The sequence below is a fragment of the Colobus angolensis genome, unplaced genomic scaffold, assembly GCF_000951035.1.
Source record: "Colobus angolensis palliatus isolate OR3802 unplaced genomic scaffold, Cang.pa_1.0 Scaffold104, whole genome shotgun sequence".
NCBI classification, from domain to species: domain Eukaryota; kingdom Metazoa; phylum Chordata; class Mammalia; order Primates; family Cercopithecidae; genus Colobus; species Colobus angolensis.
This window is the reverse complement of record NW_012111364.1, coordinates 5,400,678-5,428,575: the sequence shown is the minus strand read 5'-3', so window position 1 is coordinate 5,428,575 and position 27,898 is coordinate 5,400,678. Positions and strand designations below refer to the sequence as shown.

General features: G+C 33.0%; 1 protein-coding gene across 1 annotated transcript in view; it reads left to right on the top strand.

Annotated features, from left to right (window-relative positions):
- The window catches only part of PHF14 (PHD finger protein 14), a 200,413-nt gene extending 173,108 nt beyond the window's left edge, over positions 1–27,305 (top strand). Inside the window, exon 18 of the mRNA XM_011942981.1 lies at positions 27,103–27,305. Coding sequence (XP_011798371.1) covers positions 27,103–27,177 — 75 coding nt within the window. The 3' untranslated portion in view covers positions 27,178–27,305. The remainder of the gene's footprint in view (positions 1–27,102) is intronic.
- The last annotated feature ends 593 nt before the right edge of the window (positions 27,306–27,898 follow it).

The following is a 27,898-nucleotide window of genomic DNA, read 5'->3' as shown; positions in this document are numbered from 1 at the left end:
TAGATTGGGATTTTTTAAATTTCTTAGGGGTTTTTGTTGTTTTTAGTTTTGCTGCTGCATATGCTTCTCAGTAAAAGCAAATAGTTTTATTGAGCTTTCTCCAAAATATAGACAAAAATGTTAAATTTATTATCAATGAAAAATTATGAACCACAAACACATATTATCCCAACATATGAAATTACAGTTTTTTTATTTTCTCAGTAAACTTGAGTATCTTCAAATTTAAAGCTGGTAGAAATACTTGATGCCCTTTTCTGTTCTTATAGTGATACACATAGCAATTATTCACTGCTCCATAATGGATCATTTTTATCTGCATCTTGTGCCTGTTCTGTTTATATAGAATAAATATTTATGTTTTATCATTTTCCTGGACTAGGAAGTGCAAACAGAATAAGTTTGAAGTATCAGCTATAATTCATTGCTTGAAAAGAAGTGCCTTATTCTGATACCGTGTAGAAAAGAAAACTATCTAAATCATTTCAGCAGCAAGCTTATAACCAAGATAACATCAGCGTTTTCCTTCTTGAAAATGTGTCTTCCATATATTAAAGTAGAAAAGCAGTATTAAAAATCCTTGTGACAAGTTTAACCTATCATCATCATAAACCTTAGTATAAAGAAGATCCTGTTAGGTTTGATAGGGGAATAAATGATGGTAAGAGTTTGCTTTAGTCACTTGTTAACTATCCAAGATTTTCACAAAACTCCTAAGATGCAATAAAATATAAATGAAATAGTTCCTATGTGACTGGATTACAGTTTTCTACTGTAAGTTTTCAGAAACAAATTGTTATTCTAAGTATACATTGATAACACTCCTTTAATGACTTAAGGGTTAATTGGCTAATATCATACAAGCTATCAGTTTAAAAAAATCTAGAATTTTCTTCCCACACAGAAATTGTAGCCCTATAATTTATTACTGCTTATATCTTGTTGTACAGTGAAATATTTGTATAGAATAGGAAAAAGTTATCTATTTGATTTGCATGACTTAGAAATCAGGAATATAAAGCATTTTAGTTTTGTCAGAAATATTTGCCTTGCTTTGGGAATCTATATTTCTTGAATTTGGCTTGATAATTGGCTTTTTCAACAATGTAAAAACAAAATTATATTGAACTATGGTTTATAGTACTAAAATGTGTGCCTAAATAATTTTTTGAAGATAATATGCTATAATAATTTGTAAATAAAATATATAAACCTCAATTAGCCTAAATGTTTTCTGTAAATAACCATGAAACATTAATTTATTTTTGTTTTTTGTAGAGACTAGGTCTCATTATGTTGTCCAGGCTGGTCTCAAGCCCCTGGGGTCAAGTGATTCTCCCGCCTCTGCCCCAAAAGTGCTAAGATTATAGACATGAGCCACCATGCCCAGCCAATTTTTTTAATATTGTTCCTTATCTATGATTTATTTAATAAGGAATTAAGTGACAAGTCACTTTAAGAAATAATACATTTTTGACTGTATTATTTTGTTTTCATTGTGGAAATAATGCATGTTTATTATAGATTATTTGGAAAAAGCAGAAAAATAAAGAAAAGATAAAGAAAATAAAAGTCATGACCTACCTTCCAGAGATTACTGCTATTTGCATATTGGTATATATTTTTCTAGCTTTTCTTTTTACCATTATTTAACAAATACCTACTAAGCATCTTGTAAGTGTAACACCCACTAATTGTACAGGGGAATACTCTAGTATTCTTGCAGGTCATAACCTTTATCCTTTTGATGTTTATGGTGTAGAAAATGTATCTAGACAAGTGACATGAAAACTGGAAGAAAAACCCAAGGTACTCTTAAAACAGGTACCAAAACCAAAAATTGACAAATGGGACTATATCAAACTAAAAAGCTTCTGTACAGCAAAGGAAACAATCAACAGAATAAAGAAACAACCTATAAAATGGGGGAAAAAAAGTAATTGCAAAGTATTCACCCAATAAGTGCTCTATAGAACATACCTGGAACTCAAACAACTAAACAGCAAAAAAACCCCAAATAGTCCGATTTTAAAAAGGATCTGAGTAGAAATTTCTCAAAAGAAGACATACAAACAGTCAATAAGTATGTGAAAAAATGCTCAACATCACTAATCATCAGGGAATTGCAAATCAAACCATGATGATATTTCTCAGCCCAGTTATAATGGCCATAATCAAAAGACAAAAAAATAGCAAATGGTAGCAAGGATGCAGAGGAAAGGGAAATCTTGTATACTGTTGATGGTAATGTAAATTCATGCAGCCATTATGGAAAACAGTATGGATGTTTCTCAAAAAACTAAAAAGTAGAACTAACTTATAACCCAGCAATCACACTACTGGGTGTTTATCTAAAGGAAAAGAAATTAGTATATTGAAGAGATACATGCACCCCCATGTTTATTGCAGCACTATAATATATAATTATAAATTATGTACCTATACCCCATGTTTATTGCAGAGATACCTGCACCCCCATGCTTATTGCAGCATTGTAATTTATGAACTATGTACCTGTACCCCATGTTTATTGTAGCACTATAATTTATAATACTATATAAAATATAATTAAATGTAATATGTTATTTATATAATAATATATAATTATATTTACTAATATTCCTAATGTTTTATAGCACTGTAGGTTGAATATGGTTAACAGTAATTTAGTGTATATTCTTAAAAAGTTAGAAGAGAGGATTTTGAATGTTCGTAACACAAATGATAAATGTTTGTGGTGATGTGGGAGAAAAAAAGGAAGGAAAATCTGAGATGTACTACAACATAAATGAACCTTAAGAACATTATGCTAAGTAAAATAAACCACAAAAAGTCACAAAAAGACAAGAGACTGTGATTCCACTTATATGAGGTAGTAAGAGTAGTAAAAAATCATAGAGACAGGGAGTAGAGTAATGGTTGCTAGGGGGTAGGGAAAGGAGAGGATAGGGTATTTTGTATGGTACAAACGGGAACAGAATTTTATTTTTACAAGATAGAGTTATGGAGATGAATGATGGTGATGGCTTCACAACAATATAAATATTTAACACCACTGAACTGTATACTTAAAATGCTTAAGATGGTAATTTTTATGTCTATTTTATACCACAATTATAAAAATGATTTTTAAAAAATTAAATCCTCAGCAGAGGGGTGCAGGTGGCAGGGGAATTCATCTGGTTTGAAAGGTCCCAGCAAAATATTCTTGATATTTTTAAAATGTGGTAGAAGTTTTTCCTTCATTTCAGTACTATTAAACATGTATGTCCTCACTTGCTCTTTTTCTCTCTGATTTTTTAAAATTCCATTGGCCATTTCAGTGAGGTTCTAGGAGGAAAAACAGTTCTTCCTAGATTGTGCATATATCCTTCATATCTGAAAAATTCACATTTTTTAAAAAGTCACTATGCTATAATTATTGTTGCTGAAACTTATATAGAATGAAAATGAGCAAATCTCCAAATTCATTAGGCAGTTACTTCACTATAAGCAGAAAAAAATTGAGCATTTCCAAATTCTTATAATATAAAAGTGCTGATTCACTTTTTATAATTATGAAAGCATTTTTTCCAGTTTTAACACTACCATTGCCCTAAAGCAGCACTTCAATAGCAACTTTATTTTAAAATTATATTAATATAATTAATCAAACTATTTAAAGAACTACTTCTCTGATCAAATAACTGTGCTTTTGTTTGTACCACAAGGAAATATACTAGTGAACATGAAATGTAACATGCATTATAGATATATGGAATGTTGTTATGATCTTATTTTATTAAAACAGTAAATTAACATCATAGATGCCTAAACCTTTTAATGTTTTGCTCTTTTACTTCTATCATATACATTAGACATTACCATATGTTATACTTGTTGGATTATCATCAGAAAGCAAACTGAGGAAAATGTAAAAGCATAAATTATATTCTCATTAGTTTTTTTAAAAGCAATGACAGATAACTCTTGAGTATGTTGAGCCTAAATTTATCACAAACTATTATTAATTAAATTACATTATTATATTTAAATGTTTTATTGGAAAATCTATGGTCAAGATATTCTGTTTTTTGACAGTTTCTAGTGCTTTACAGTGAAAGTGTCAGAATTCCTTCAATAGACTATTTCACATATATTTACATACATTACAAATATATTCATATATACTTACAAATTACAAAATTATATTTTGAAATAATTTTAGTATGATTTAAGACTTTAGAGACTAATGCCACAGGAATATCAGATGGGAAATATCTTTGTTCCTTCAAGAGGAATTTCTTCTTCAATATTTTCTTTGACAAACAAATGTTTTAACAGATTCTATTCTTCAGAGACTCTAAGCTTGTCCTCATCCCTTCTCCAGCTGTTGCCCCATTTCTGGACTATGGCAAAATTTGTAAATAGTTGTCTAGACTCAGGACCTCCATTTCCTCACCTCCATGTCTCTCCTTTTCACCAGAATTGGAAATGTTTTAAGAAATACGTGAAAGACTACAAAATATTATATACCCCCTGATTACAGTCATGTAGAGATAATTCTCAGGACACTAAGTTGAAATTGAGATATTTGAATTTGAGTATCTATCTATGGTTGGGGGTATAGGGCAACATATATGTACATTTTTACAGAAGCATTTAGAGAACTCTACTATGTTTGAGATTTTCCTTTCATACATACATTTAGCTCCACATGGTCATTTCCAGCATAACTAGGACATGTAAATATAAAATAAGATGATGAAGCATGTTCTGTTTACAATAAATGCAATTGACTCACTTTTGTGCAATTCAACGACGCAGCTTTTTTGGTTTTTATTTACTTATGTATTTATTTAGAGACAGTCTCACTCTGATACTCAGGCTGGAGTCCAGTGGTGTGATCACAGCTCACTGCAGCCTCAACTTCCTGGGCTCAAGCAATTCTCCCTCCTCAGCCTTCTGAGTATCTGGAAATACAGGCGTATGCCATGACACCTGGCTAATATTGTATTTTTTAGTAGAGACTGGGTTTCACAATGTTGCCCAGGCTGGTCTCGAACTCCTTGAGCTCAAGGGATCTGCCCACCTCGGCTTCCCAAAGTGCTGGGATTACAGGCATAAGCCGCCACACTCAGCCTATTTTTTATTCAAACTGAAAGCTGAGAAACTAGGATAGAGAGCCATATGTGTTGTTTGGATGTACAGGATATATTTCTATGCTGCAAGAAAGGTTTGGTTAAATATAGGACATATAAAATATAACACTTAAGAAGTCCAGAGATAGCAGCTCAAGGCCATCAGGAGTGATTTTTACCATGATTCTTTTGGTCTTTCCATTATGATTCGAAGATGGCTGCTACAGCTCCAGTTATTATCCATGTTCCTGAAATTAAGGAGGAAGGGTGAAGTGCAAAATAGCATCTCTCATTCCCTATTTTAGCTATTTTGAACAGTCTTTGGTCCCCATTACTCCACTACAATGACTCTTGTTAATGTCACTTAAAATCTCTTTCTTGTCAGACCCAATAGTTATGCCTCTGTCTGAATCTTACTTGACCTCTCAATGTCATTTAACAATGTCGACCATTCCCTCTTGAAACATTTTCTTTTCTTGGTTTCATGACTTCTAATTTTCTTTGTTTGTAACTGGCAGACCCTTCTCAGTTTTCTTAGCTGAATTCTCCATTTGTGCTCAAGTTGTATTACTAAGGCTTGGTCATTGTGGCCCTTCTCTATTTGTATGTCCCTGAGTGATTGCATGCAGTTTTACCTGTATTTGGGAGACTTTTAAATGTGTAATACCATCCACAAACTCTTCTTCCGAGATCTAAATTCATATATTCGAAGGTCTGCCTGACATTCCCACTAGATAACTAAAGATTGGCTCAAACTTAATGTTACCAAAATAGAATTATTGGTTTCTTGATTCTTCTCTATTCCCATCACAATTTACTTCTCCCACAGTCTTTCCCACCTCAGTCTCATCATTTTTGAGAACGAGAAGCAAAGTAATCCTTCCTAATTACTTTCTTTTGTTTAATTCCAAAGCGTATCATACTTCTTTCCATTCTGACTATGTTACAGTACTCCAGGTTACCATCATTCCTGATCTGTTTGCAATAGACTGCTTGCTTATCTCTGTATTTGTGTTCTTTCCTAATTTCTACCTATCTTTCTCTATACTACAACCAGATTAAGCTTAAAACCCAAAAGCAAATCATATTATTTAAATTCTTAAACCCTCCAGTGGCTTCTCACTGCAAATCAAATAACCATTATGGGCTATGTAGTCAACATAATTTTTCATCTTATGCTAGATTTCCTGTCCTTTCCTCTGCTAATACATGCTGTGCTCATTTCTATTTTAGGGCTCTTGCCCTTGTCCCCTGTGCCTGTACATTCTCTTCTCACAGATCAGTACATGACTGTTTCCTTCAAATCATTCGGGTCTCTGCTCAAATGTCAGCTCTTTTGTAGAGGGGCTTCCTTGACTACCTTGCCTAAGAGAACATGTGCTCACTTACTTTCTGTCCCTTTACCCTGTTTCTTTCACTGTATCAAAATATGAAATTACTTATCTGTTAACAGTGTGTTGCCTGACTCTTTCTGTTGAAATTTAAGGCCATGAGGATGATATGCTATTGTTCACCACTATTACCCCATTTCCCAGAACCGAACCTGACACATAATAGATATACATTTGTAGGTTAAAAAAACAAATATAAACATTTATATAAGTTTAATTCTTAAAATACAACAACTTTTAGAAAAGGAAGCAAAATGTTTATTTTAATTCTAGTTAGAAGAAAAAGCACTTTCATCAACTGTGCATCTGAGCTCAACTTTGAACCGCAATTTTTGGAAATATATTTTAAACTTTATAATAACTATAGCTAACATTGTTTTGAATATGTACTTTTACTGTGTCATAAACATTTTACTAGCATAATTTGCATACCTAATCATTTTTGTTTATTTAAACCCGAAGTCATTATTTGAAATAGGGTTTTTGTTTTGTTTTGTTTTGTTTTCATTTTACAGGTAAGAAAACTGAGACTGAGGGGTCATGTGCCTTTCACAGAGTCAAACCAATAGTAAGTGCCAAAGCAGGATTCAAAATAGATTTGTCTGACCCCAAAGCCTGTGCATTTTCTGCTGTGCTCATGTAGATGTTTTAGGTAAGGTCATGACAATTGTTTTAAAAAGATGTATTCATGGGATGCACACACACAAAATTTTTTTTAACATGCTTGATTTGCCATCATTTGATCTAAAGTCATATTGACTCATTAGGGTCAGTACTGACTCACCATGGCAGTCTATTACTGACTACAACTTAGAAGACATAAATTCCGATTCTAACTCTACCAATTGGCTATGGAACTCTGGGGAAGTTCATTATGTATTCTGGGAGTGGCTTTTCTATCTACAAACTACAAAAAAAAAAAAAATAGATCAAATGATTTTTAAATAAGATACCTTCTAGCTCTCACATCTTATGGCCCTTTAAAGAAAAATAGTCTAGAAATCTGTTGACAGTCTATTGGAACTTACCTTGGCGTCTGATTTATATTTTGAATGCAAATTACTTTCTTAATATATCAATTTGCTCTTCCTAGAACTACACTTGGTGGGCAGTATTCCTTTTAATCAGTCTTGAAATTTAGGGAGATAAATAAAAGAATACTGATACAGAATTTAAAAGTTGTCTTGAATAATCTGTAGTTTTATTTTTTGTTATCTCCTGATGATTTTCCACATGTGTGAATAGAGATTCTCACTGAATTATCTTGTTTATAATAGTGTTTCATTTGATTGTTTTTGATATTTCTAAGTATACAGCAGGTAAGGATAGTTTCACCTCTTCTTTTACAATTTTTATACTTCATATCTTTCTCTTTTCTGCTTGTGTTGGCTAACATATCTAAAATAAGATGAAATAATAGTGATATATTTATTGTTACTTTAATTTGAATGTTTCTGGTGTGTGAGGCTAGCTTTTGATATGAAAAACATACATGTTATATTAAATATAACATGGATAAATATATACATGTAATGTCGAAAATACATTCCAAGTCATGGAAGATTTACATAGAATTATACATTCATATGAAATGTTGAGGTACAACAATATGCCAGGGAGTGATTAATATTCAATTCATTGTATTGGTCACGTCTGGTACGAAGGAAGGGAGGAGAATGGGATGGGGAAAGAACATCCAAGAGAGCTACCATAAGCATTAGAATGCTTATGGTTATTGTTACAGGTTATAGTTTTGGTTACTGTTGTGCAGGAAACATTTTATAATAAAATAATTTGATATGCTAAAGAAACATGAAAGTTTCTGTGTTTGCTGGCTATAAAGAAGAATGGAGGCATAAATTGAACGCAGGTTTGCCTTTCAAGTGTATAATTTTCTTGAGAATGGAGATCACCTCTGTTCTCCTCCCTGTCCTGAACATATGGCACATCATAAGAATTCACGACATAACTACTGAATGAATAAAAGAAGAAAGAAGGAAAGGAAAGAGCAAGGAAGTGGGAATTTTTATTTCTTTCTTCTCATTCTTTAATTTGCATCATTAAATTTTTAAGTAAAGCTTACTTTAAATAATGCATATTTATTTGTATATTAGAATCCTCTGTTTTTTCCAGAAAACAGAATATTACCAAGTTTTCTATATAGCTTTCTAGAAATCAGCATATTTTTAGATATTTATTGTGCTGTATGTGGTGTGTGTGAAACATGTAACACAAATTAATTATGGGATATATCATTTCTGTGCTGAGTCTTCTAACAGTGATTCAGGCTGCTTAGATTCTAAGAGTTCAGACTGGTATCAAAGTCTCAAATGTCTACTGTGGTTCACTTGTATTCCTGGTTTAATCAGTCTTTTGAAATTCACTATGTTAATAAGGTTTCAAACAATCCTGAAAGTTTGAAATGTACAAGCATTCAAGTACAGTTTATTTTCTACTTTAAAAGAAAATTAAAAGAACTACACTGTCTTAATGGGTTTTCTGTTTACAATAAAAGATACATCAATTTTAAAAATAAGAAAAGCAAAATAAAATCTTAGACAAAAAAACCTGTCATAATGCAATGAAGAAATATAAATTTAAGTTTTTGAGTAATTGTTGAACATCTGTATTATGAGAAATAGCACTTACTAAACATTTAAAATATTTTTATTGAACAACGTGATTGCCACATAGTGTCACTATGAAGTCATTAACTTCTATGTATTTTCTCATTTTTATATACTTAAATTTATAACTTCAGGCCAGGCACAGTGTTTCTCACCTATAATCCCAACACTTTGGGAACTCGAGGTGGAAGGATCGCTTGAGGCCAAGAGTTTGAGACCAGTCTAGGCAACATAGTGAGACCACCATCTCTACAAAAAATAAAAACTAATTAGCTGGTTGTGGTGGTGCACACCTATAGTTCCAACTACTTGGGAGGCTGAAGCCAGAGCACCATTTGAGGCCAGGAGGTTGAGGAGGCTGCAGTGAGCCATGATCACACCACTGCCCTCCAGCCTGGGCAACAGCAAGACACTGTCTCAAAATAAATAAATTTATAACTTCATGTTTGTTGTTGTTGTTTTTAACTGTAGCATTGTGTCAGAGTTTTGTAGTCAATTTAATAGTATTTTGAGATTTTCCTTTAAGACTCTTGAGTTTGAGCTATTAATGTTCCTAAGAGCCCCACGAGTCCTGCATGGACCTGGCTCTGTAGAGGCTTGTGATTCTTCTTCTTACAAATAAAGGCCATTTTTTTCTTACTTGGAAATAACTTATTTTGTAAGTAGCTGTTAAAGAATTGAGAAAGCTACTATATGAGTGTATTTTAAGACATAAGAACAGTCATTCCAAGGTAATGACAGAATTTTATGTTCCTCAGAAGCTGATCCTTGTAACATTTTCCCAATATACCTTTTTCCTCTTCTATTTCTGTATCCTCATGAGATTTAAGAAGTATACCACAATAAACCTAAATATTTTCAGAATAGTTGAAAAACTAGAAGGAGAGTTAATATGTTTACCAAAATTTTCGTAAATAATCTTCAGGTAGCAGAACTATCAAGCTGTTTGGGATTTGAAAATTGCTTTTGATCAGTACTGCAAGATAGACTTAGGACCTTTTAAAATAACTGAATAATAATCTGGTCAGTATCCATTGAGCAAAAATTGAATTATTTTGGAAAAGTATGTGAAGCTTTTAAAATTTATCACGAGCAATTCTAACTGTACATATGGTATATTGAAAAGAGAATACTTCTTGTAGTCAGAGCTAAGTTTGGAATCCTAGCTCCTCTAATATTTTTGGATATGTGACCAAGGGCAGTTCCTGAGTGTCACCAATCTTCAGTTTCCTCAGTGGGACATAGGAACAATAATATTTATCTTGCCTGGCTTTTGTGAGGATTACAAATAACGAATATAAATACAAGCCTTTAATAATATATTCATTATATATTTTGTATATATTTAGGAAGTACTCAAAAGTCGAAATTATTATTTACTTGATTCCCGTTCTTCTATATAGTAGGGAATTCATTCATATGTCCAGGAACTTTTTATAAGAACTATTCATTGAAAGGCTACAATATGATAGGAATAAGACTAACTTCTAAGGATATTGTAGTAAGAAAAACAGAGAATCTGCTGTCGTGGAGCATGCATTCTAGTAAAGGAAGACAGACAGTCTGTAAATAACCAAGTAGATGATCATTTTATTGTAATAAATGTTACGGAAAACAATCTGAGTGATGGAGGAAGGGCAGATTTTGGACATAAGGTCAAATAACTCCTCATTCACTGAACCTGCATGACAAGAAAAATGAACCATACAGAATCAAAGTCAGAGGAAACATCTAGTGCACTTTGTTCAGGAATCAGAGGGAAGAGCAGCATGTTTGGAGCCAGGTGAAGAAACTGAACTTGTGAGCAGATTGGAGAAGTCAATGAAGCCAGAAAGGTGAGAAGGGCCTGCTGATGTACTTTCTAGGTCATGGCAGTAGTTTGAATTTTACCCTAAATACAAAGCTACTAGGGAGTTTCAAGCATGGGTGGATTGTGATGTAATGTGTATCTTACAAAGATTACTGCCTCCTATATAAAGAATAGGTACACAATTATAAAACCAAAACAAGGAGACTGATCAGGAAGCTATTGGATTAATCCACAGGCAAGAAATATGATAGCTTGAACTAAGATGGTAACAGTGGAGATAGGAAGCACTACACAGATTTTAGATACCTTGGGTGATAAAGACAGCAAGAGTTGGCTATAAAGTATGAGAGAAAGAGAGGAATTAAGGAATGACCCCTAGAGTTTGTGTTTGAACAAGTGAGTGTTACAGACCAAGAGAGGTATAAGGCTTTTTTAGTGTGGATAGGGGAAGTCAAGGGATGGGAATCAAGAATTTGGCTTTGTACATAGTATGTTTGAGGTCCTAATTAAAAAGTTTAGTGGAGACAAGTAGCAATTGGATATATGAGTTTAAAGCATGGTATAGATGTGAGGGCTGAAGATATAAATGAGAAAGTCATCATAAAATAGTTGGCAATTGTGGACATTTAGAGTCATCTCCTATTAACTTTTATCAAAGGATAGTAGAGTTCTAAGGACAGCATTAGAGATAAGGGAAAAACTCATAGAACTAGAAGAAATTTAAGAGGCCAATATTGTCATTGGTAAGGATTCTTTAACAGAAAACCCACCTACTTTAATATTTCGTACCCTGTATATTCAAAATTGAGAAAATTGGGTAGTTATAGGATTCACAGTGTGTTGACTTTTAACCTTAGACTTATTCCCATGGCCACAAGATGGCTACACGGTCTCCAAGTATTGTGTTCTCACATTATAATACATAGAGGCAAGCCTATGGAAGTGGTTCCTGTCGCACGCGCGCGTGTGTGTGTTTTAAGAACAAGGAATACTTTCCCAGAAGCTCCCCTGTAGGCTTCCATACGTGTCTTATCCAGAGTCAGTTCATGTCTCCAATAGGGTCTACCATGATAATGATAGACAACACATTTGAAAGAAACTAATGGATTTAACCAGGTTATTTATATGGAATTTACATTGCAGTGAAACTTCATTGCTGTAACTTGGACTATTTACTAAATAATTACTATTGTATTTATATTAAGGAATACTGATATTATGTATACAGAGTTCCTCAATTAAAAATCACATCCACTTGAGTATGTGCGTGTCTGCACATTTCCATATATAAAAGAAAAACAAAAATTAAACACCATTTCGAGAAGGTGAATTAAATTACTTTTAATTTCTCTTCCAATTCCAGTAGTCAATATTTCTAAAAATCAAAGTTACAAAGATAAAAATGTTTTGTATTTGTAAGAATATGGTCTGCTTTATTTTAAGCCTAAAAAGGCCTTAAGTCAATTTCTGCCTAAAAAGGCCTTAAGTCAATTTAATAAACTATATTTGTCTAATTTCTGTACCAAATCATTATTTAGTCTTGTAAATAATGGTCCTACCTAGACCTATATTGGTCCTTCCTAGATTCCCAATATTGTTTTCATATCAGTTGGACTATCATGCTAACATTATTGCTTTATTCAGAGAGAAAGAGCATTAGTTTACATTCTCTACAATGACAACATCTTGCAGACTATGGAGTAACTCTGGGAAGAACTTCAGTTAAAATTGCTAATCAAATGCCCATGGTGTGACTTGGAGGAATTATTTAATTAATAGCCTTTTCCTAATTACTACTTAGGAACAAATGTCTTTAAATGTAATCACTCACCCAATTTATTTATTTATTCTTGTTGTCTATGAATAATACAATTATATTGTAATACAAACAGTTGACATTGCAAGATCAAGAAATTAGTGACATAGGTAGAATTGGCTTCTATTTAATAACATAATGATGGTTATTTAGTTAAAAAAAAAAAAAGCACTGTTTTTGAAGAGGATCCTTACTGTCTATCTGTAGATACCTATCTTCACTACAGCAGTATGTCATTAATCATTAAAACCTGTCATAAAGTTAAGCCTAGAAAGAGGAAAGAATAGACTTTATTGTGCTTTCTGTGGGCCAGGATTTGTGCTAAGCTCCTCACATTTTATTTTATCTAATAATTTTAGTCATCAAAAGTAGTTATTGCCATTTTATAGATGAGAAAACGAGGTTCTAATAGTTTAAGTGATTTCTTGAAAGTATTTTTGGGTAGTGTAGGTATCACAGTTAGGATTCGAATCTAGGTTTGCCAGTCACTGACAACAAAGCTGAAATTTCCTCCACTACACAATTGCATAGAAGAAACAGAACAAATATGAAGTATGTCAGAAGTAACCAGCCGTGAGCACTGTGTAGTGCTAGAACCAGAAAAGCAGAATTCCCAACCTTTCTGTGTTATTTTCCACTACTTTGCTCTTTCTCACTGGGCTTTGGCTGACTTGCCCTTCCTACTGTTCCCTTTACTTAGAATATTCTTCCCTCCATTGTTTGCTTGACCAACTCTTATCCTTCATGTCTCAACGTATTAATCATTTTTTGGAGAGTAGGGGACTTTGCTGAAATTTTTAGATCCTTCTACTAATAGTCACATAGAAGTATGTTTTTCTTTCATTGAATGTGTCGTAATTGCAATGATACAGTTATTTGAGTGATCGATTGTTTTAGTCAGATTGTAAACTCCATAAGGCAGGGATGTGTCTGTCATATACAATTTTTTTTTATTGTTTTTTAGCAATTAGCACAGTGCCTGACACATAGCTAGCTAGTTGATGTTCAATCAGGGAGGAATGAATAGATGGCTTATATAGCATGCTGGAGATCTGTTTTCAAGTAAGATATTTTAAAATTTTATTGTATAAAATAATTTTTCCTTATATTTTATAGCCTATATTATGAAATATTGGGAAATACTTTATACTTATAGAGTAGCTAATAGGTAATAGAAACCATTGTCTAAATGAATGTATTTTCAGACAAACTTTATAAGTAATTTGATACTCGCCAAGTGGCCTGTTTTGTGAATCATTTAAGTACATACCAGTGGTGGTTTTCATTATGGTAACAGTTCAAAAGAGTTTTAAACATTCAATCATTCTTTAATAAAAGCAAAGTAACTAAGACATAACCAGTAAATCCAAGATGTGGAAATAGTGAAAATAGGGACGTTATTTTTGACACTGATAATAAAGTGCCACTATTGAAGAATTTTTTTGTGTGAAATTTTCTAAAATCGTATTTTAAATTTTTCTTGAAGCAAATTCAACTTCTTTTTAATCCATGAAAAATTAATGTGCCATGGGAGATGTGTTACTTAGATGTCTAATGAGCTATTAAATTCCAATAAAACTGTGAAGATTAATGGGTTCACTCTGAGGAAAATAACATTCCATTTGAAATAAGGATATTTGAGGCAACTTAATCTGTTCACTTGGTAGTAAAGTTTTAGAAACTCACTTTCTACACTTAAGTTTATTTCCAAAGCATATAGTCCTTGATGTTGAGTTTACATTAAAAGAGCAGTATAAGTTACATTGAGAAGTATTTGTTTTAAAGATTCACAATACTCACCTTTGGGCACGAGGAAGTGTATGTTATTTTGATATCATAACTAAACTCTGTAGCATAGTAATCATAAAAATACTGTCCTTATATATTGTCATGGTTCAGTTATCTTTATCACCTCCATGTATACCTCATGCACTTTATTATATACTTTCTTCATTGCACTGTGATTATTTGCATGCCTCTCTACCACACGGGAGCATGAGATCCTCTAGGCAATAAAACATCTCATTCATATTTTTCTGCAACACCTTGCTTAGTATCTGGCACACAACCATTGTTCAATAAATTTTTGAGGGAGGAAGAAAGGAAGGATTCTAGGAATAGAAGTGACTTCAAGAGTTAGTATCATCTTAAAAAAACAAAATGTCTAACATGAGTCAAAGGACTAAATATATCCCAAACTCTTCTAAAATGAGAACATTATTTGATCAATACAATAAAGTCTGTCAATGGGTTACCAAAAAAAAAAAAAAAAATAGGTGTTGATTGCCAAACATTTTTACTTTGTTTTGACATTTTATTCTTAATTCAGTCCGCCCTAGATCAAATGATGCTTCTATGGAGAAATTTCTTAAGTACCTCTTTTTCCCTACATAGCAGACATCGTTTTGAAGCCTCTGATTAAATGTACTGAGATAAAATGTCAGTATTAATAAGGACATCTACCTCCCAAAGAAACTACAGTTGAAGAAATAAAAACAGATTATATTACATTTTTACCATATTACAGTTGAATAATTTTCTAATGGTTCTCAAACTGCATGAGTTTAAAAACATGACAATGAATTTCATGTGTTAGACATCACTCAGTGTTACTGAATGACTGTATGATTCTACTAGCTGTCAATAAATACTCATTTAGAGTGTGGAGTCTGTAATGAGCTTTCCATATCATAGAAATACTGAAACCCCGGTTTCCATAACTCTGATTGCCTCTGCACATTATTTTGGCAGATAACTTTATAGTACTTGAAATCAAATGTACTTACTTCTAAATCATCTAACAAAAATTAGATGTTTGTCTGGTTTTTTTGTTGTTGTTGAGATAACTTTAGATTTAAAAAGTTGTAAAAATAGTATGGAGTGTTCTGATATACCCTTTACCCAGCTTCTCTTTAGATTAACATGTTATATAAACACAGAACAATTCTCAAACCTAAGAAATTAATCTTAAAATAATACTGTTAAATAAACTGTAGAATTTATTTGTATTTTACCAGTTTTGCCACTAGTGTTCTTTTTCTGGACCAAGATTCAATCCAGGATCTCCTGTTTCATTTTGTCACTATGTCTCCTCAATCTCTTCCAGTCTGTGGCAATTCTTTACTTTTTCCTTACCTTTCATGATCTTGACACTTTTGAAGAGTACTCTTCAGTTACTTTGTAGAATGTCCCACAATTTGGGTTTGCTTAATATTTTCTCATCATTAGATTGAGTTTGTGCCTTAATAGGAAGGCTACCATAGATCATAAGTGATGTTGCTTCTCTGTGCATCAGAGCAGGGGAACATAATGTCGGTATACGTACTATACATTACTAGTGATGTCAGCCTTGGTCGATCAGTCAAGGTAGTATTTGTCAGCTTTCTCCACTATAAAGTTACTTTTTTTTATTTTGCTTTAACAAAGTAGTTTTAAATCATTTTAGTTTGGAAGACAGTTTGGGGAGTTGTTTTATTTTTAAGTCACTAAGCAGTTTTAAAAGTTTGGTGAAGAAATTGATTTCATATTTTTATCAATCTAGTGGAATTTTCATACATACAATGGGGATTTAAATAAGATATCTTAGGACTCTTTCACCTTTAATATTCTATGACTTGATGTCTCTAAGGAAAAATATAAGAGAGTAAGAGAGATGTTCCATATATGTCATAGTTGCTTACAGATTAGCCTGAAGTCCATCTGTGAATTTGATTGGCTTTTGAAATTGATACCTTGACACCATTCTACTTACAAGGGTATTGTACATTGAGGACATCTTATATTAAACAGTTTCTAAATTTCCTAACTGAAAATCTTTATCTAGACATTTTGTTATTTAGAACTGAGTTGTTTCTTAGTCTCAAAATTGTCATTTTAAACTATTTAATAATATATTTTAATAATAATATCAAAAGATTTTAAGTATTGGAATATTTAGATCAGGCTATTTTATATCTTAATGCAAATTATAATTTTCACTCTGGATCTTCTAAACTTGATACAGTGAAATCAAGTTCTTATGTAGGTAATATTATTTTCCTTAAGAATTTGTTACTTTCATTTTTTGAATATCTGTTATTTATTCTAAAGTGATGTTAAGATTGTTACAATGCCATTTATATAAATTCTATTTGTTTTTGGTTTTTGACATAGTATGATCTATAACTATTTTTTTTAAGTTCTGGGATACAGGATGTGCAGGTCTGTTACATAGGTAAACGTGTGCCATGGTTTGCCTAGAACATCAAGACTCAGCAAAGGAAATATAAAATTATATTTTCAGTATTTTCTTCTACTTTTTATTGTGATGTCAATTAAAATGGCCAAAGATGATGATTGTTATTTTTCTGTTTATTTCTGAGAGAAAAATGTATATTATGAAATGATTTTCTTAATTTTCAAAGAAAATATTCAAACCAATCGTAATAGAGATGATTACCACAATAGAAAAGTGGGCAAAAATTGGGAAAACTACATTCTTGACTCTATCAATGTGGGTATCTTGGTTATGAGATTACACTACAGTTTTGCAAGATGTTACTATTAGAGGAAACAGAGTAAAAGCTACAAGTGATGTCTGTATTATTTCTTTCAACTGCATGTGAACTACAATGATCTCAAAATTAAAAGTTCGATTTAATTTTTGAAAGTACAGAAAATTTAGGAAAGGCAATTTATAGAAAGAAAAAATTATAATAATAAACAGATGAAAATATATTCCTTTTTATTCAAAACGCAAATAAAAAGGGAATGAGAAACAATTTTCCCCTTCTATCAACTTAATAAAAAAATTTTTCAACATTTATTTTAGATTCAAGAGGTACATGGGCAGGTTTGTTACATGAGTATATTGTGTGATGCTGAGTTTTGGGGTATGATTGATCCCATCACCCAGGTGATGACTCTAGTACCTAGTAGTTAGTTTTTCAACCCTTATTCCCTCCTTCCCTCCCCATTCTAGTAGTCCCCAGAATCTGTTATTGCCATCTTTATGTCCCTGTGTACCCAATGTACTCCCACTTATGAGTAAGAACATGTGGCATTTGGTTTTCTGTTCCTGAGTTAATTCATTTAGGCCTCCAGCTGCATCCATGTTGCTGCAAAGGACATGATTTCATTCTTTTTAAAGGTTGCATAGTATTTCGTGATATATATGTACATTTTCTTTATCCAGTCCACCATTAATGGGCACCTAGGTTGATTCCATGTCTTCACTATTATAAATAGTGCTGCAATGAACATACAAATGCATGTGTCTTTTTGGTACAATGATGTGTTTTCTTTTGGATATATACCCAGTAATGGGATTGATGGACCTAATAGTAGTTGTGTTCTTAGATAAAACTCCAAACTACTTTTCACAGTGGCTGAAAAAATTTACATTCCCACCAGCACTGTATAAGCATTCCCTTTTCTCTGCAGCCTTCCCAGCATCATTGTTTTTTGACTTTTTAATAATAGCCATTCTGACTGGTGTGAGATGGCATCAATGAGATACCATCTCACACCAGTGAGATACCATCTCAAAAGAGAGATATTTCTGATTTGCATTTCGCTGACAGTTAGTGATGTTGAGCATTTTTTCATATGTTTGTTGGCCATATGTCTTCTGAGAAATTCATGTCTTTTGCCCACTTTTTAATTGAGCCATTTGTTTTTTGCTTGTTGAATTAAGTTTCTTATGGATTCTGGATATTAGATCTTTGTCAGATGCACAGTTTGTGAATACTTTCTCCCATTCTGTAGTTTGTCTGTTTACTCTGTGTATAGTTTCTTTTGCTGTAGAGATGCTCTTGAGTTTAATTAGGTCCCATTTGTCAATTTTTGGTTTTGTCACAGTTGCTTTTGAGGACATAGTCATAAATTCTTTCCATAGGCAGATGTCCAGAATGGTGTTTCCTAGGTTTTGCTCTAAGATTCTTATAGTTTGAGGTCTTACATTTAAATCTTTAATACATCTTGAGTTAATTTTTGCATATGGTGAAAGATAGGGATTCAGTTTCATTCTTCTGCATATGGCTAGCCAGCTACCAGTACCATTTATTGAATAGAGATAATATGACTTTTTTTTAATGGCAGTATAGAAGTTGGGTAAAACTTAATTTTAGGGTCTGACTAAGCAAAAAAATATTTTTCTCTCAATACAAGTTTTAAGTTTGATACAATGAGCTGAGTGTTGTATTAAATTTTTCATTGTCCCGTGAGAAGGATAAACAAAATGCTGTCATGTCCTATTAAAGAAGGCATTGTTTCCACAATGGCCAATCCTAAACAATTCATGATTATTGCTTATATTAATGAATAAGTAATATACTTTTTTTGTGTGTGTATGACAAACTTAGTTATTGCTGAGTAATTTCTAGTCATTTATGTCTCTGAAAATTTTAATGGGCCAATCACTGATTTTTATTCAATCTGAAAATCTCCTGAGTATGGAACTGTAATTTGACTAGTGATCCTGCCTATCTTGAACATTTTTAGATATTATTTTTAGATTTTAGATATTTTTTGTCTAAATATTTCAAAAGCAGGTAATAACTTTTAGATAAAAATATATTTTATTTAAATAAAAATATTTAGATTTTAGATAACATTTTTAGACATTATTTTTGCCTAAATATTTCAAAAGCAGGTAATAACTTTTAAATAAAAATATTATAAATGAAGGAAGGTTACCAATGTAGGAGCCTCTAATATAGATTTCTAGCATACACTTTCATGCATATTTCCCAGATATTAGTAGTTTACTACCCAAAGGAAAATTTTCTGTTGTCAAGACCATAAGTTCGTCATGGTTATCAAACATACCCACCATAAAAGAATTCACCTGTCAGAAAAGGCTGTTACAATATTCTTAGCCCCTTCAGATTAGCACCGTATCTTAAATATGTCTTTTTTTGTCTTTTTTTTTTTTTTTTTTTTTTTTTTTGAGACAGAGTCTTGCTCTGTCTCCCAGGCTGGAGTGCAGTGGCACGATGCCAGCTCGCTGCAACCTCCACCTCCCAGGTTCAAGCGATTCCTGTGCCTCAGCCTCCTGAGTAGCTGGGACTACAGGCATGCGCCGTCACACCAGCTGATTTTTTTTATATTTTTAGTGGAGACGGGGTTTCTCCATGCTGGCGAGGCCAGTCTCAAACTCCTGGCCTCAGATAATCACCCACCTTGGCCTCCCAAAGTACTGGGATTACAGGTGTGAGCCACGGCGCCTGGCCAGATGTCTTAAACACCTAAAAATATCCATTATAAAAGTTGTAGCTTTTCATATTTATGGAAATATATAAATTTATCAAATTGGGATTGTGCCCATTAAGAGTCTACCCTAACTCATACTTATCATCCATCATTCATTTCCTTTCCTTTCTTTATTGTATTTTGCCACTGTTACTTTTCACTCACTGATCTTTGTTGCCCTTAGTGTAAATATGCCCTCTTCGGATGGTTATGCCAATCCTTAGGGCCTTTTTCTCCCAGAACAGAGGTAGTCCCTCTTGATCCGAGGTCATACACGGGAAATCCAAAGTTGTTTTTTTTCTTTCTTTTTTTTTTTTTTTTTTTTTTTTTGAGATAGAGTTTTGCTGTTGTCACCCAGGCTGGAGTGCATTGGTGCAACCTCGGCTCACGATGCAACCTCCGCTTCCCGGGTTCAAGTGATTGTCCTGCCTCAGACTCCCAAGTAGCTGGGATTACAGGCACACACCACCACTGCCCCATTTCTTTGCTGCAAAAAGCTGCCACAAAGAAGTAAAAAGTTACAGACGGAGCTAAAACCTTACTCTACTCAGTCTGCTCCAGAATCATGAATTGGAGAGAGAAGTGATTTCTCACGAAAAGAAATCGTTATTTATGTTTCTCATATATGAAATTAGAAATTTATTACTGCCCGTTTTCTATCTTATTTGCTATTTAAAAAAATTTCCTATTAATAAATAACAAATGTAATGTTGTAGTATTAAATAAAGGGAGATCTCTTTGATTATCCTTTGTTTGAATCACTAAATAGAGAAAAAAGGTAAGGTTTTAAAAAAGAGCTCTATTCTACTTAATGATATATGTGTTTGAGCTGAGTTTACTAAGAACATCCCAAGTTACTTTAATTTCATAATATAGCCTTAGAATTTCAAATTAAATATGCACCTTGTGTCATACGAAAAAATTCTTATGCTTTTTACAGTAAATTTAATTAAGCATTTCTTGTAAGTTCATTTCAGTATCTATCATGGCTCACTAAAGTTGGAATTCAGTTGTAAAATGGTATATTAATTGCCTTTTGTATTAAATTAAATAAGAATCTCAAATATGCAAAGTCAGGAAATTTAATTGTGGTCTTCAATTGCTTATTCAATGCATTGGAAAACTGAATGCAGAAGTATAGAAAAAAAAAGGCCAAAGGTTGTTAAATGTAGCATATCACACACATTTTGCACTTTGCTTAATGATCCAAGTGTTTATTACTATGAAGTAAATGCACCATTTAAAGAATTATGGTGAAATTGTAAAACGTTAAAAACTCTAATTAATTTCAGGCTGAAGCATGCAGTGTGCTCATTTTGCCTAAAACATTTTCATTATCGTCAGTATTTTTCCGGTTATTAAGATAAATTTTTTCTTCATTGTGCAGCACTAGCATATTTCTGTATTAAAAACACAGTTTTAAATGCTGTTGAGAGTTATATATCTAGCATATGTTTTTAAATGAATAAAAGAATGCAGTTTTTTGACCACAGATTGAAACGATGTAGTCTGTTTCTCTACACTTGTTCCCATAGCTACCAACAGTTAGAACAGGTTGTCTGTCTACATGTTTTTTCCCTAAAAGCTATATATGCTTGCACTTTTAAAAGAAACATTATTAAAGTATAGAGACAATTCTGACTATTAATTTGGATCCAGTTATAATAACTGTTCCTTGTCTGGTTAGTAAAAGGAATATTTAAAATCTAAAGAAAATACAAGAATATAGAAACATTTTAAGTTAGTGCCTGCCTGCACCGTCTCACCTCATTTTACTGTTGTACCTCCATGTATATTTGCCTGCTATGAAGAACGTATTTGGTAAAATAAAAACACATGACATCTTCTCTTTGTAATCATAGAGTCTTGTAACTCTTACTTATTTCTGGAAATAGTTTATTCATATGGCCAAATTATAAAGGGACTTAGTAAAAGAAAGCTATATTTTCTGATTATGAAAGTAATCTATGTTCACAGTAGGAAAGCAAGAAAATGTGGCAAAGCACAGATAAAATAAAAATCACCATTATGAACATTTTAGGTACTTAGGAATTTGGGGTAGAAGGATGGAAAGCAAATTATTAAGTATAGCTGTATATTTCAGTGTAGAGGCTATAGGTGCATCGCATTTCTTTTCTCATAAAATCTTTGCCCATACACTTTACTTACTTTATTTGAATTTAGGAAACTTTCATTAAGTAGCCATTTTTATTTTCTGTTTCTTTAATCATTTTACTTTGAAATAATTCTAAATTTACAGAAAAATTGCAAAAATAGTATAGAAATTTCCCATTTGCCTTTTATCCAGCTTCCTGTAGTGTTGCCATTTTATGTAATCGTAGTACAATTACTGAAACCAAGACATTAACTTTGAGAGGCTACTACTAACTACTCTACGAACCATTTTTAAATTTTACCAATTTTCTCACTAATGTCCTTAAAATATATAGTCCAGGATTCCCACTGCATTCAGTCATCATATCCCCATAGTCTCCTCCAGTCTGTGATATTTCCAAGTCTTGTCATTCATAACCTTGACCTTTTTTTTTTTTTTTTTTTGAGATGGAGTCTCACTCTATTGCCCAGGCTGGAGTGCAGTGGCACCATCTTGGCTCACTGCAACCTCCACTTCCCGGGTTCAAGCAATTCTCCTGCCTCAGCCTCCCCAGTAGCTGGGACTACAGGCTTGCACCACCACACCCAGCTAATTTTTATATTTTTAGTAGAGACAGGGTTTCACCATGTTGGCCAGGATAGTCTCGGTCTCTTGACCTTGTGATCCGCCTGCCTCAGCCTCCCAAAGTGCTGGGATTACAGGCATGAGCCACCGTGCCCAGCCGACCTTGACATTTTGAAGGCTACTGTTTAATTATATTGTAGGGGGTTTATCTGATGTTTTCTCAGATTAGAATTAGGTTATACACTGTTGGGAAGGATACCACAAACCAGAGGTGATGTGCCCTTTTTAGTACATCGTATCAGGGTGTTAATATATATTATTGGTGATATTAAACTTGACCATTTGGTTAAGGTGGTGTTTGCCATATTTCTCCATTATAAAGGTCCTTACATCAACATCTCTAAAGATATAAAGAAGTAATAGGGAGAGTTGCCCCTTTGTATAATCCTTTTATATAAAAGGATTACAAGATTTTAAGAAATCTTTTAAACTTGGAAGTCTACAAGGTAAACATAAAGTTATCTGTACTCATAGAGTGTAATTTGTATCCAAGTATTACCTTAGTGATATAAATTCCAGATGCTAAAATAGTTGACCATTGCTAGGAGCTGGTTACCTCCTAAGAGGAAGGAAAAGAATGGATAGGTTTTATTAATTGCCATCAATTCTTTGAACTATCTTGAGAACGAAATCACATTTATAAATAAAGAAAAACAGAGGTTCTCCTGTATCACAAATTGATAGAGCAAACTGACTAACATTTAAACAAAATCTTGCAAGTTTTATTTAGTGATAAGATAAATATGGCAGTGTTTCTATTTAATTTCTCTGTTAGAATAACTCAGTCTCATATTGCCACCTGGAGTATCAGCCCATTATTACATGGTCCATCTGTATCTAGAAATTACCATTTTCACCACAGTTCTATCAAAGTAAAAAGAGCAAGGCTAAGGAACCAAATTTTGTCATTTGATATTCTAGGTGTTACTGTTAATTGAGTGCACAGTCTTGAAATTTCACATATAACTAGCAGATCTGCAAGGATGTTACAGTCAGTGTGTTTTTTAGAGTATGAATTAACAAGTTTAAACATTAAGAGGTAAGCCTGTCTACTTTCCAGTAGCCTCAAAGGGTACATTTTCTTCACGGCTGTTTCAGAACACTACATGAAACAAATGTCAAACTTGTCAGGGCTGTCACTAAGAAAATGATCTGTGTAGCTAGGGTCTTCTTTCATTGGGAAACAAACAGATGTCTTATCTCAGCAGAGAGAAAACAAAAACCCTGCTATATATCAGAAAACATTTTTACTTGCCTATAATATCCAGTAGTAAAGAAATGCTTTGGTAAAAAGCTTTCTTTATGCAGTCATTTATCAATTATATATTTTTGCTGTCTGAGTTACTTTAATGATTTTCATTAATCTGGAACTGCATATACAATTCTTAGAAAAATTGACCTGCAATGTTAACAACACAAATTAGCACTTCCAAAAAGACTTCCCTAGAGCTTTATTAGATCAAATATTAATGTTTTTATTTATGATAAAATCTATTACTATTATTTTAATAATGTTATATTATAGCAATTTTAGTATTATACTCTAGCAATTAAAGTTGAATGACTTTTTCACCCCTTCATAATCCTTTTCTGCATCTAGGGTACAGCTATCCTAAAAGGAAGAAAGAGATTGGCGCTTATTTGTTATATAAATGACTTAACAGCATAAAAGGCAGGATGTTTTAAGACAAATCCTCAGCACAAAGAAAGGTGTGAAACAGTTATGTACCTGTCCTGAACAGCAGGCAGTGTTAGAAGGCATGCATTTATAAGCTGTACTTTATTACTAAGAAAAATTCAACAACAAAAAGACAAACATTATATTAAGGAATGTTACTTAACTGGCATATCTATATATTATCCATATATTAAAACATATTCAAATTAATGGAAGTTGCAAATTTTTATTTCACTTAACAACTTTCCAATAGCTTGTATCCATAGTTAAATATGAAAGCAAAGTATATAAGTACCTCCTAGTCCTCAGGGTTATTGTTAAGTCTTTACATTTCTGTTTTGACATAGGGCAGCATTGACGGTTGCTAGAGAAAACTAGATAACCAAGCTTGTTAAATCGGGAAGTCATGTGGTGCAGAAACTTAGTAGACTGTCCGTGTGATAAAGGCTCCATCTTTCTTTTATAAAGGGTATGAGGTTGATAATGGCTATTTTGACTTATGTTGCTTCAAACATTTTTGCTTATTTTTATTTTCAGTGCTGTTATAGTAAGTTAAGATTGCTAGAAGTGTGAGTACTAGCAATCTTAATTTACGATAGTTAAGAACAATATTGTGCTTTTCCAAATTATGTATTAATTCAGTCATACCTTTTATTCATTCATTATTCCACTGTTTCACATAGTTCAGAAAACACTGATTGTACTACAACTATATACTAAGTATGCCCTGTTAGATGGTAGGAATGTCTAAGATACAGAAGATAAAACTTTCCTTTGAGGAACATAAGGACAAATTCAGTGCTACATATCAAGAATGTATTGCCATTGGTACCTGCGGGTTTAACACTTTCTAACAGTGTCTCCTGAAGAAGACAGGCGAAAGTGTAGAGTAAGATTTACTTTTTATTAGAATGTAGTTACAATGTAATCTCTAGGCGGGGGGCGGTGGCTCATGCCTGTAATCCCAGCACTTTGGGAGGCCTAGGCAGGCGGATCACAAGGTCAGGAGATCAAGACCATCCTGGCTAACACGGTGAAACCCCGCCTCTACTAACAATACAAAAACTTAGCTGGGCGTGGTGGCAGGCGCCTGTAGGCCCAGCTACTTGGGAGGCTGAGGCAGGAGAATGGCGTGAACCCGGGAGGCGGAGCTTGCAGTGAGCCGAGATCGCACCATTGCATTCCAGCCTGGGTGACAGAGTGAGACTCCGTCTCAAAATAGATAGATAGATAGATAGATAGATAGATAGATAGATAGATAGATAGATAGATAGATAGATAGATAGATATACATAGATGCATAGATAGATAAAAATGTAATCTTTAGGAACTTTTGTCAAAGTGGAAACCACATGTTCATTAATTTTCACGAGTCAAACTTAATTGAATATATCTATTCACAGGAGATAGAATAGGGAAAAAATGAAATGACACACAGTGGCTATCATACTTGGAAAAATATATCAAAGTTACATTGCCAGAATGATATTCAAAACCCCATTCCTGGTGTTCTGTGTATCTATAATGATTCAGATTTGTTGATAATATTGATAATGTCTCTACTTTCCCAGTGTTAACAAAGTGTAAATCACAGATTCTATTGAGTTTAGAGAAACAAAATATATAAAAAAGCTTTTTTCACCCACCTTAATGATTACTGGCAAGTGTGTAGTTTGTCATAGAAAACAAATATGCATTCCTTGGTTTGCTTTTACTTAATAAAGTCAATTCAGAAAGTAAAGCTCAACAATTATTTAATTCAATTATTTAATTTGGTTTCATCAGATACAGAGATAGAGTGATATGTTTGATGATACTGATAATTATTACTGTTGTCTAGAAATACTTAAGAAATTGATGTTTATGCTTTAACTCAGAAGAGTACCTTTATGTCAGTTAATAAAAATAAGTAATTTTATGTGATAAATCAGAAATAATAGGAAAGCAAGACTGTTTTGTACTTGGGTGTTATTGAGGGAACATGTATGATGAGATGGGTTACAAATTGTAAGATGAAATATTTTTCCAGACTCTCATTATTTATACTTTGAAGGTTACCATTTAATACTGAACACAAGATGCACTTCATTTCTATGAAAGCAGACATTATGATGTCACTTCATTTATTCACCATGTTCCACAGGAACCTGCTATGAATTATGAGGCCACCACTTAGAATTGAAACTGTAGAAGATTGTAAGCATTCTAAGCCTGGCATGCACATGCTTCCTATTTTAGACCTCACTGATCTTCAGATAACATATGGTGGTACCAGTAATTGGAAAATTGGCACAGCTGTCAAGAAAGTATACTAGATGGGACAAAAAATGCCATGCTGAAGCACATGAAGTGTCTTAGAAATTAAATTTATTGCTTTTTATCAAGCAGTGAAGTAAAAATATCTAGTTCATCTCCTGCAAAGAATGCTTTTCAGTAGCAGGTGTTTCCAAAGTAATTTTTAGGGCATTGTTAAAATTGGTTGCTTTTAAAAACATATAGAAAATTTTAATGTGTACTATAAAACGGCACCTACTGCAAATATTTAAATGTTACATAATTTTACCATTTGTGTTTAGGATTACTGGAATCGCAGTAGTTCATAGTTCTACGATACAGTTAAAATGTGTTAAGTATAGCTGATAAATGTCCTAAAGTTTATATTTTAATGTTTTCTAAAATTTATTTCACAGGAAGATGAAAATGAAGCTGAAAGAAAAAATATATCTCAGGAACTCAACATGGAACAGAAAAATCCAAAGAAATAAAAGATTTTCTGTAGTGTTTTTGAAAAGTTTGCAGCTTATGTAATAGCTGATAAAATTTCTAATTGTAAAATGTTAAATTGTAAAATCTAATTTGCAAAACGTTCTCAATAAAGTCATTAAAAATGAAATAGGAGGTTGTATTTGGAATTCGTATATTTTTAGAGTAATTTCGACTTCTTTATTTAAAAACTGGATCTTTAAAAGTTCTTAAAAGGGGCCAGGCGCAGTGCCTCAAGCCTGTAATCCCAGCACTTTGGGAGGCCGAGACGGGCGGATCACGAGGTCAGGAGATCGAGACCATCCTGGCTAACACGGTGAAACCCCGTCTCTACTAAAAAAATTCAAAAAACTAGCCGGGCGAGGTGGCGGGCGCCTATAGTCCCAGCTACTTGGAGGCTGAGGCAGGAGAATGGCCGGAACCCGGGAGGCGGAGCTTGCAGTGAGCTGAGATCCGGCCACTGCACTCCAGCCTGGGCAACAGAGCGAGACTCCGTCTCAAAAAAAAAAAAAAAAGTTCTTAAAAGGAGAAAAATTCTTAACTCAAATTTGAGAACAGAGACAATGTTATTTTTTTGTAACCTGTTAGCACATTTAAATGATCTAAAAAAAAAAAAAAAACTCTCATAGTCTTTTTTCTCTTTACTAGACTGTGTTCTTTAAGGGCCTTAACAGAATTCTGATTTGCAATATAAAGAAAAACCAACATAGTTCAAAAATGAAC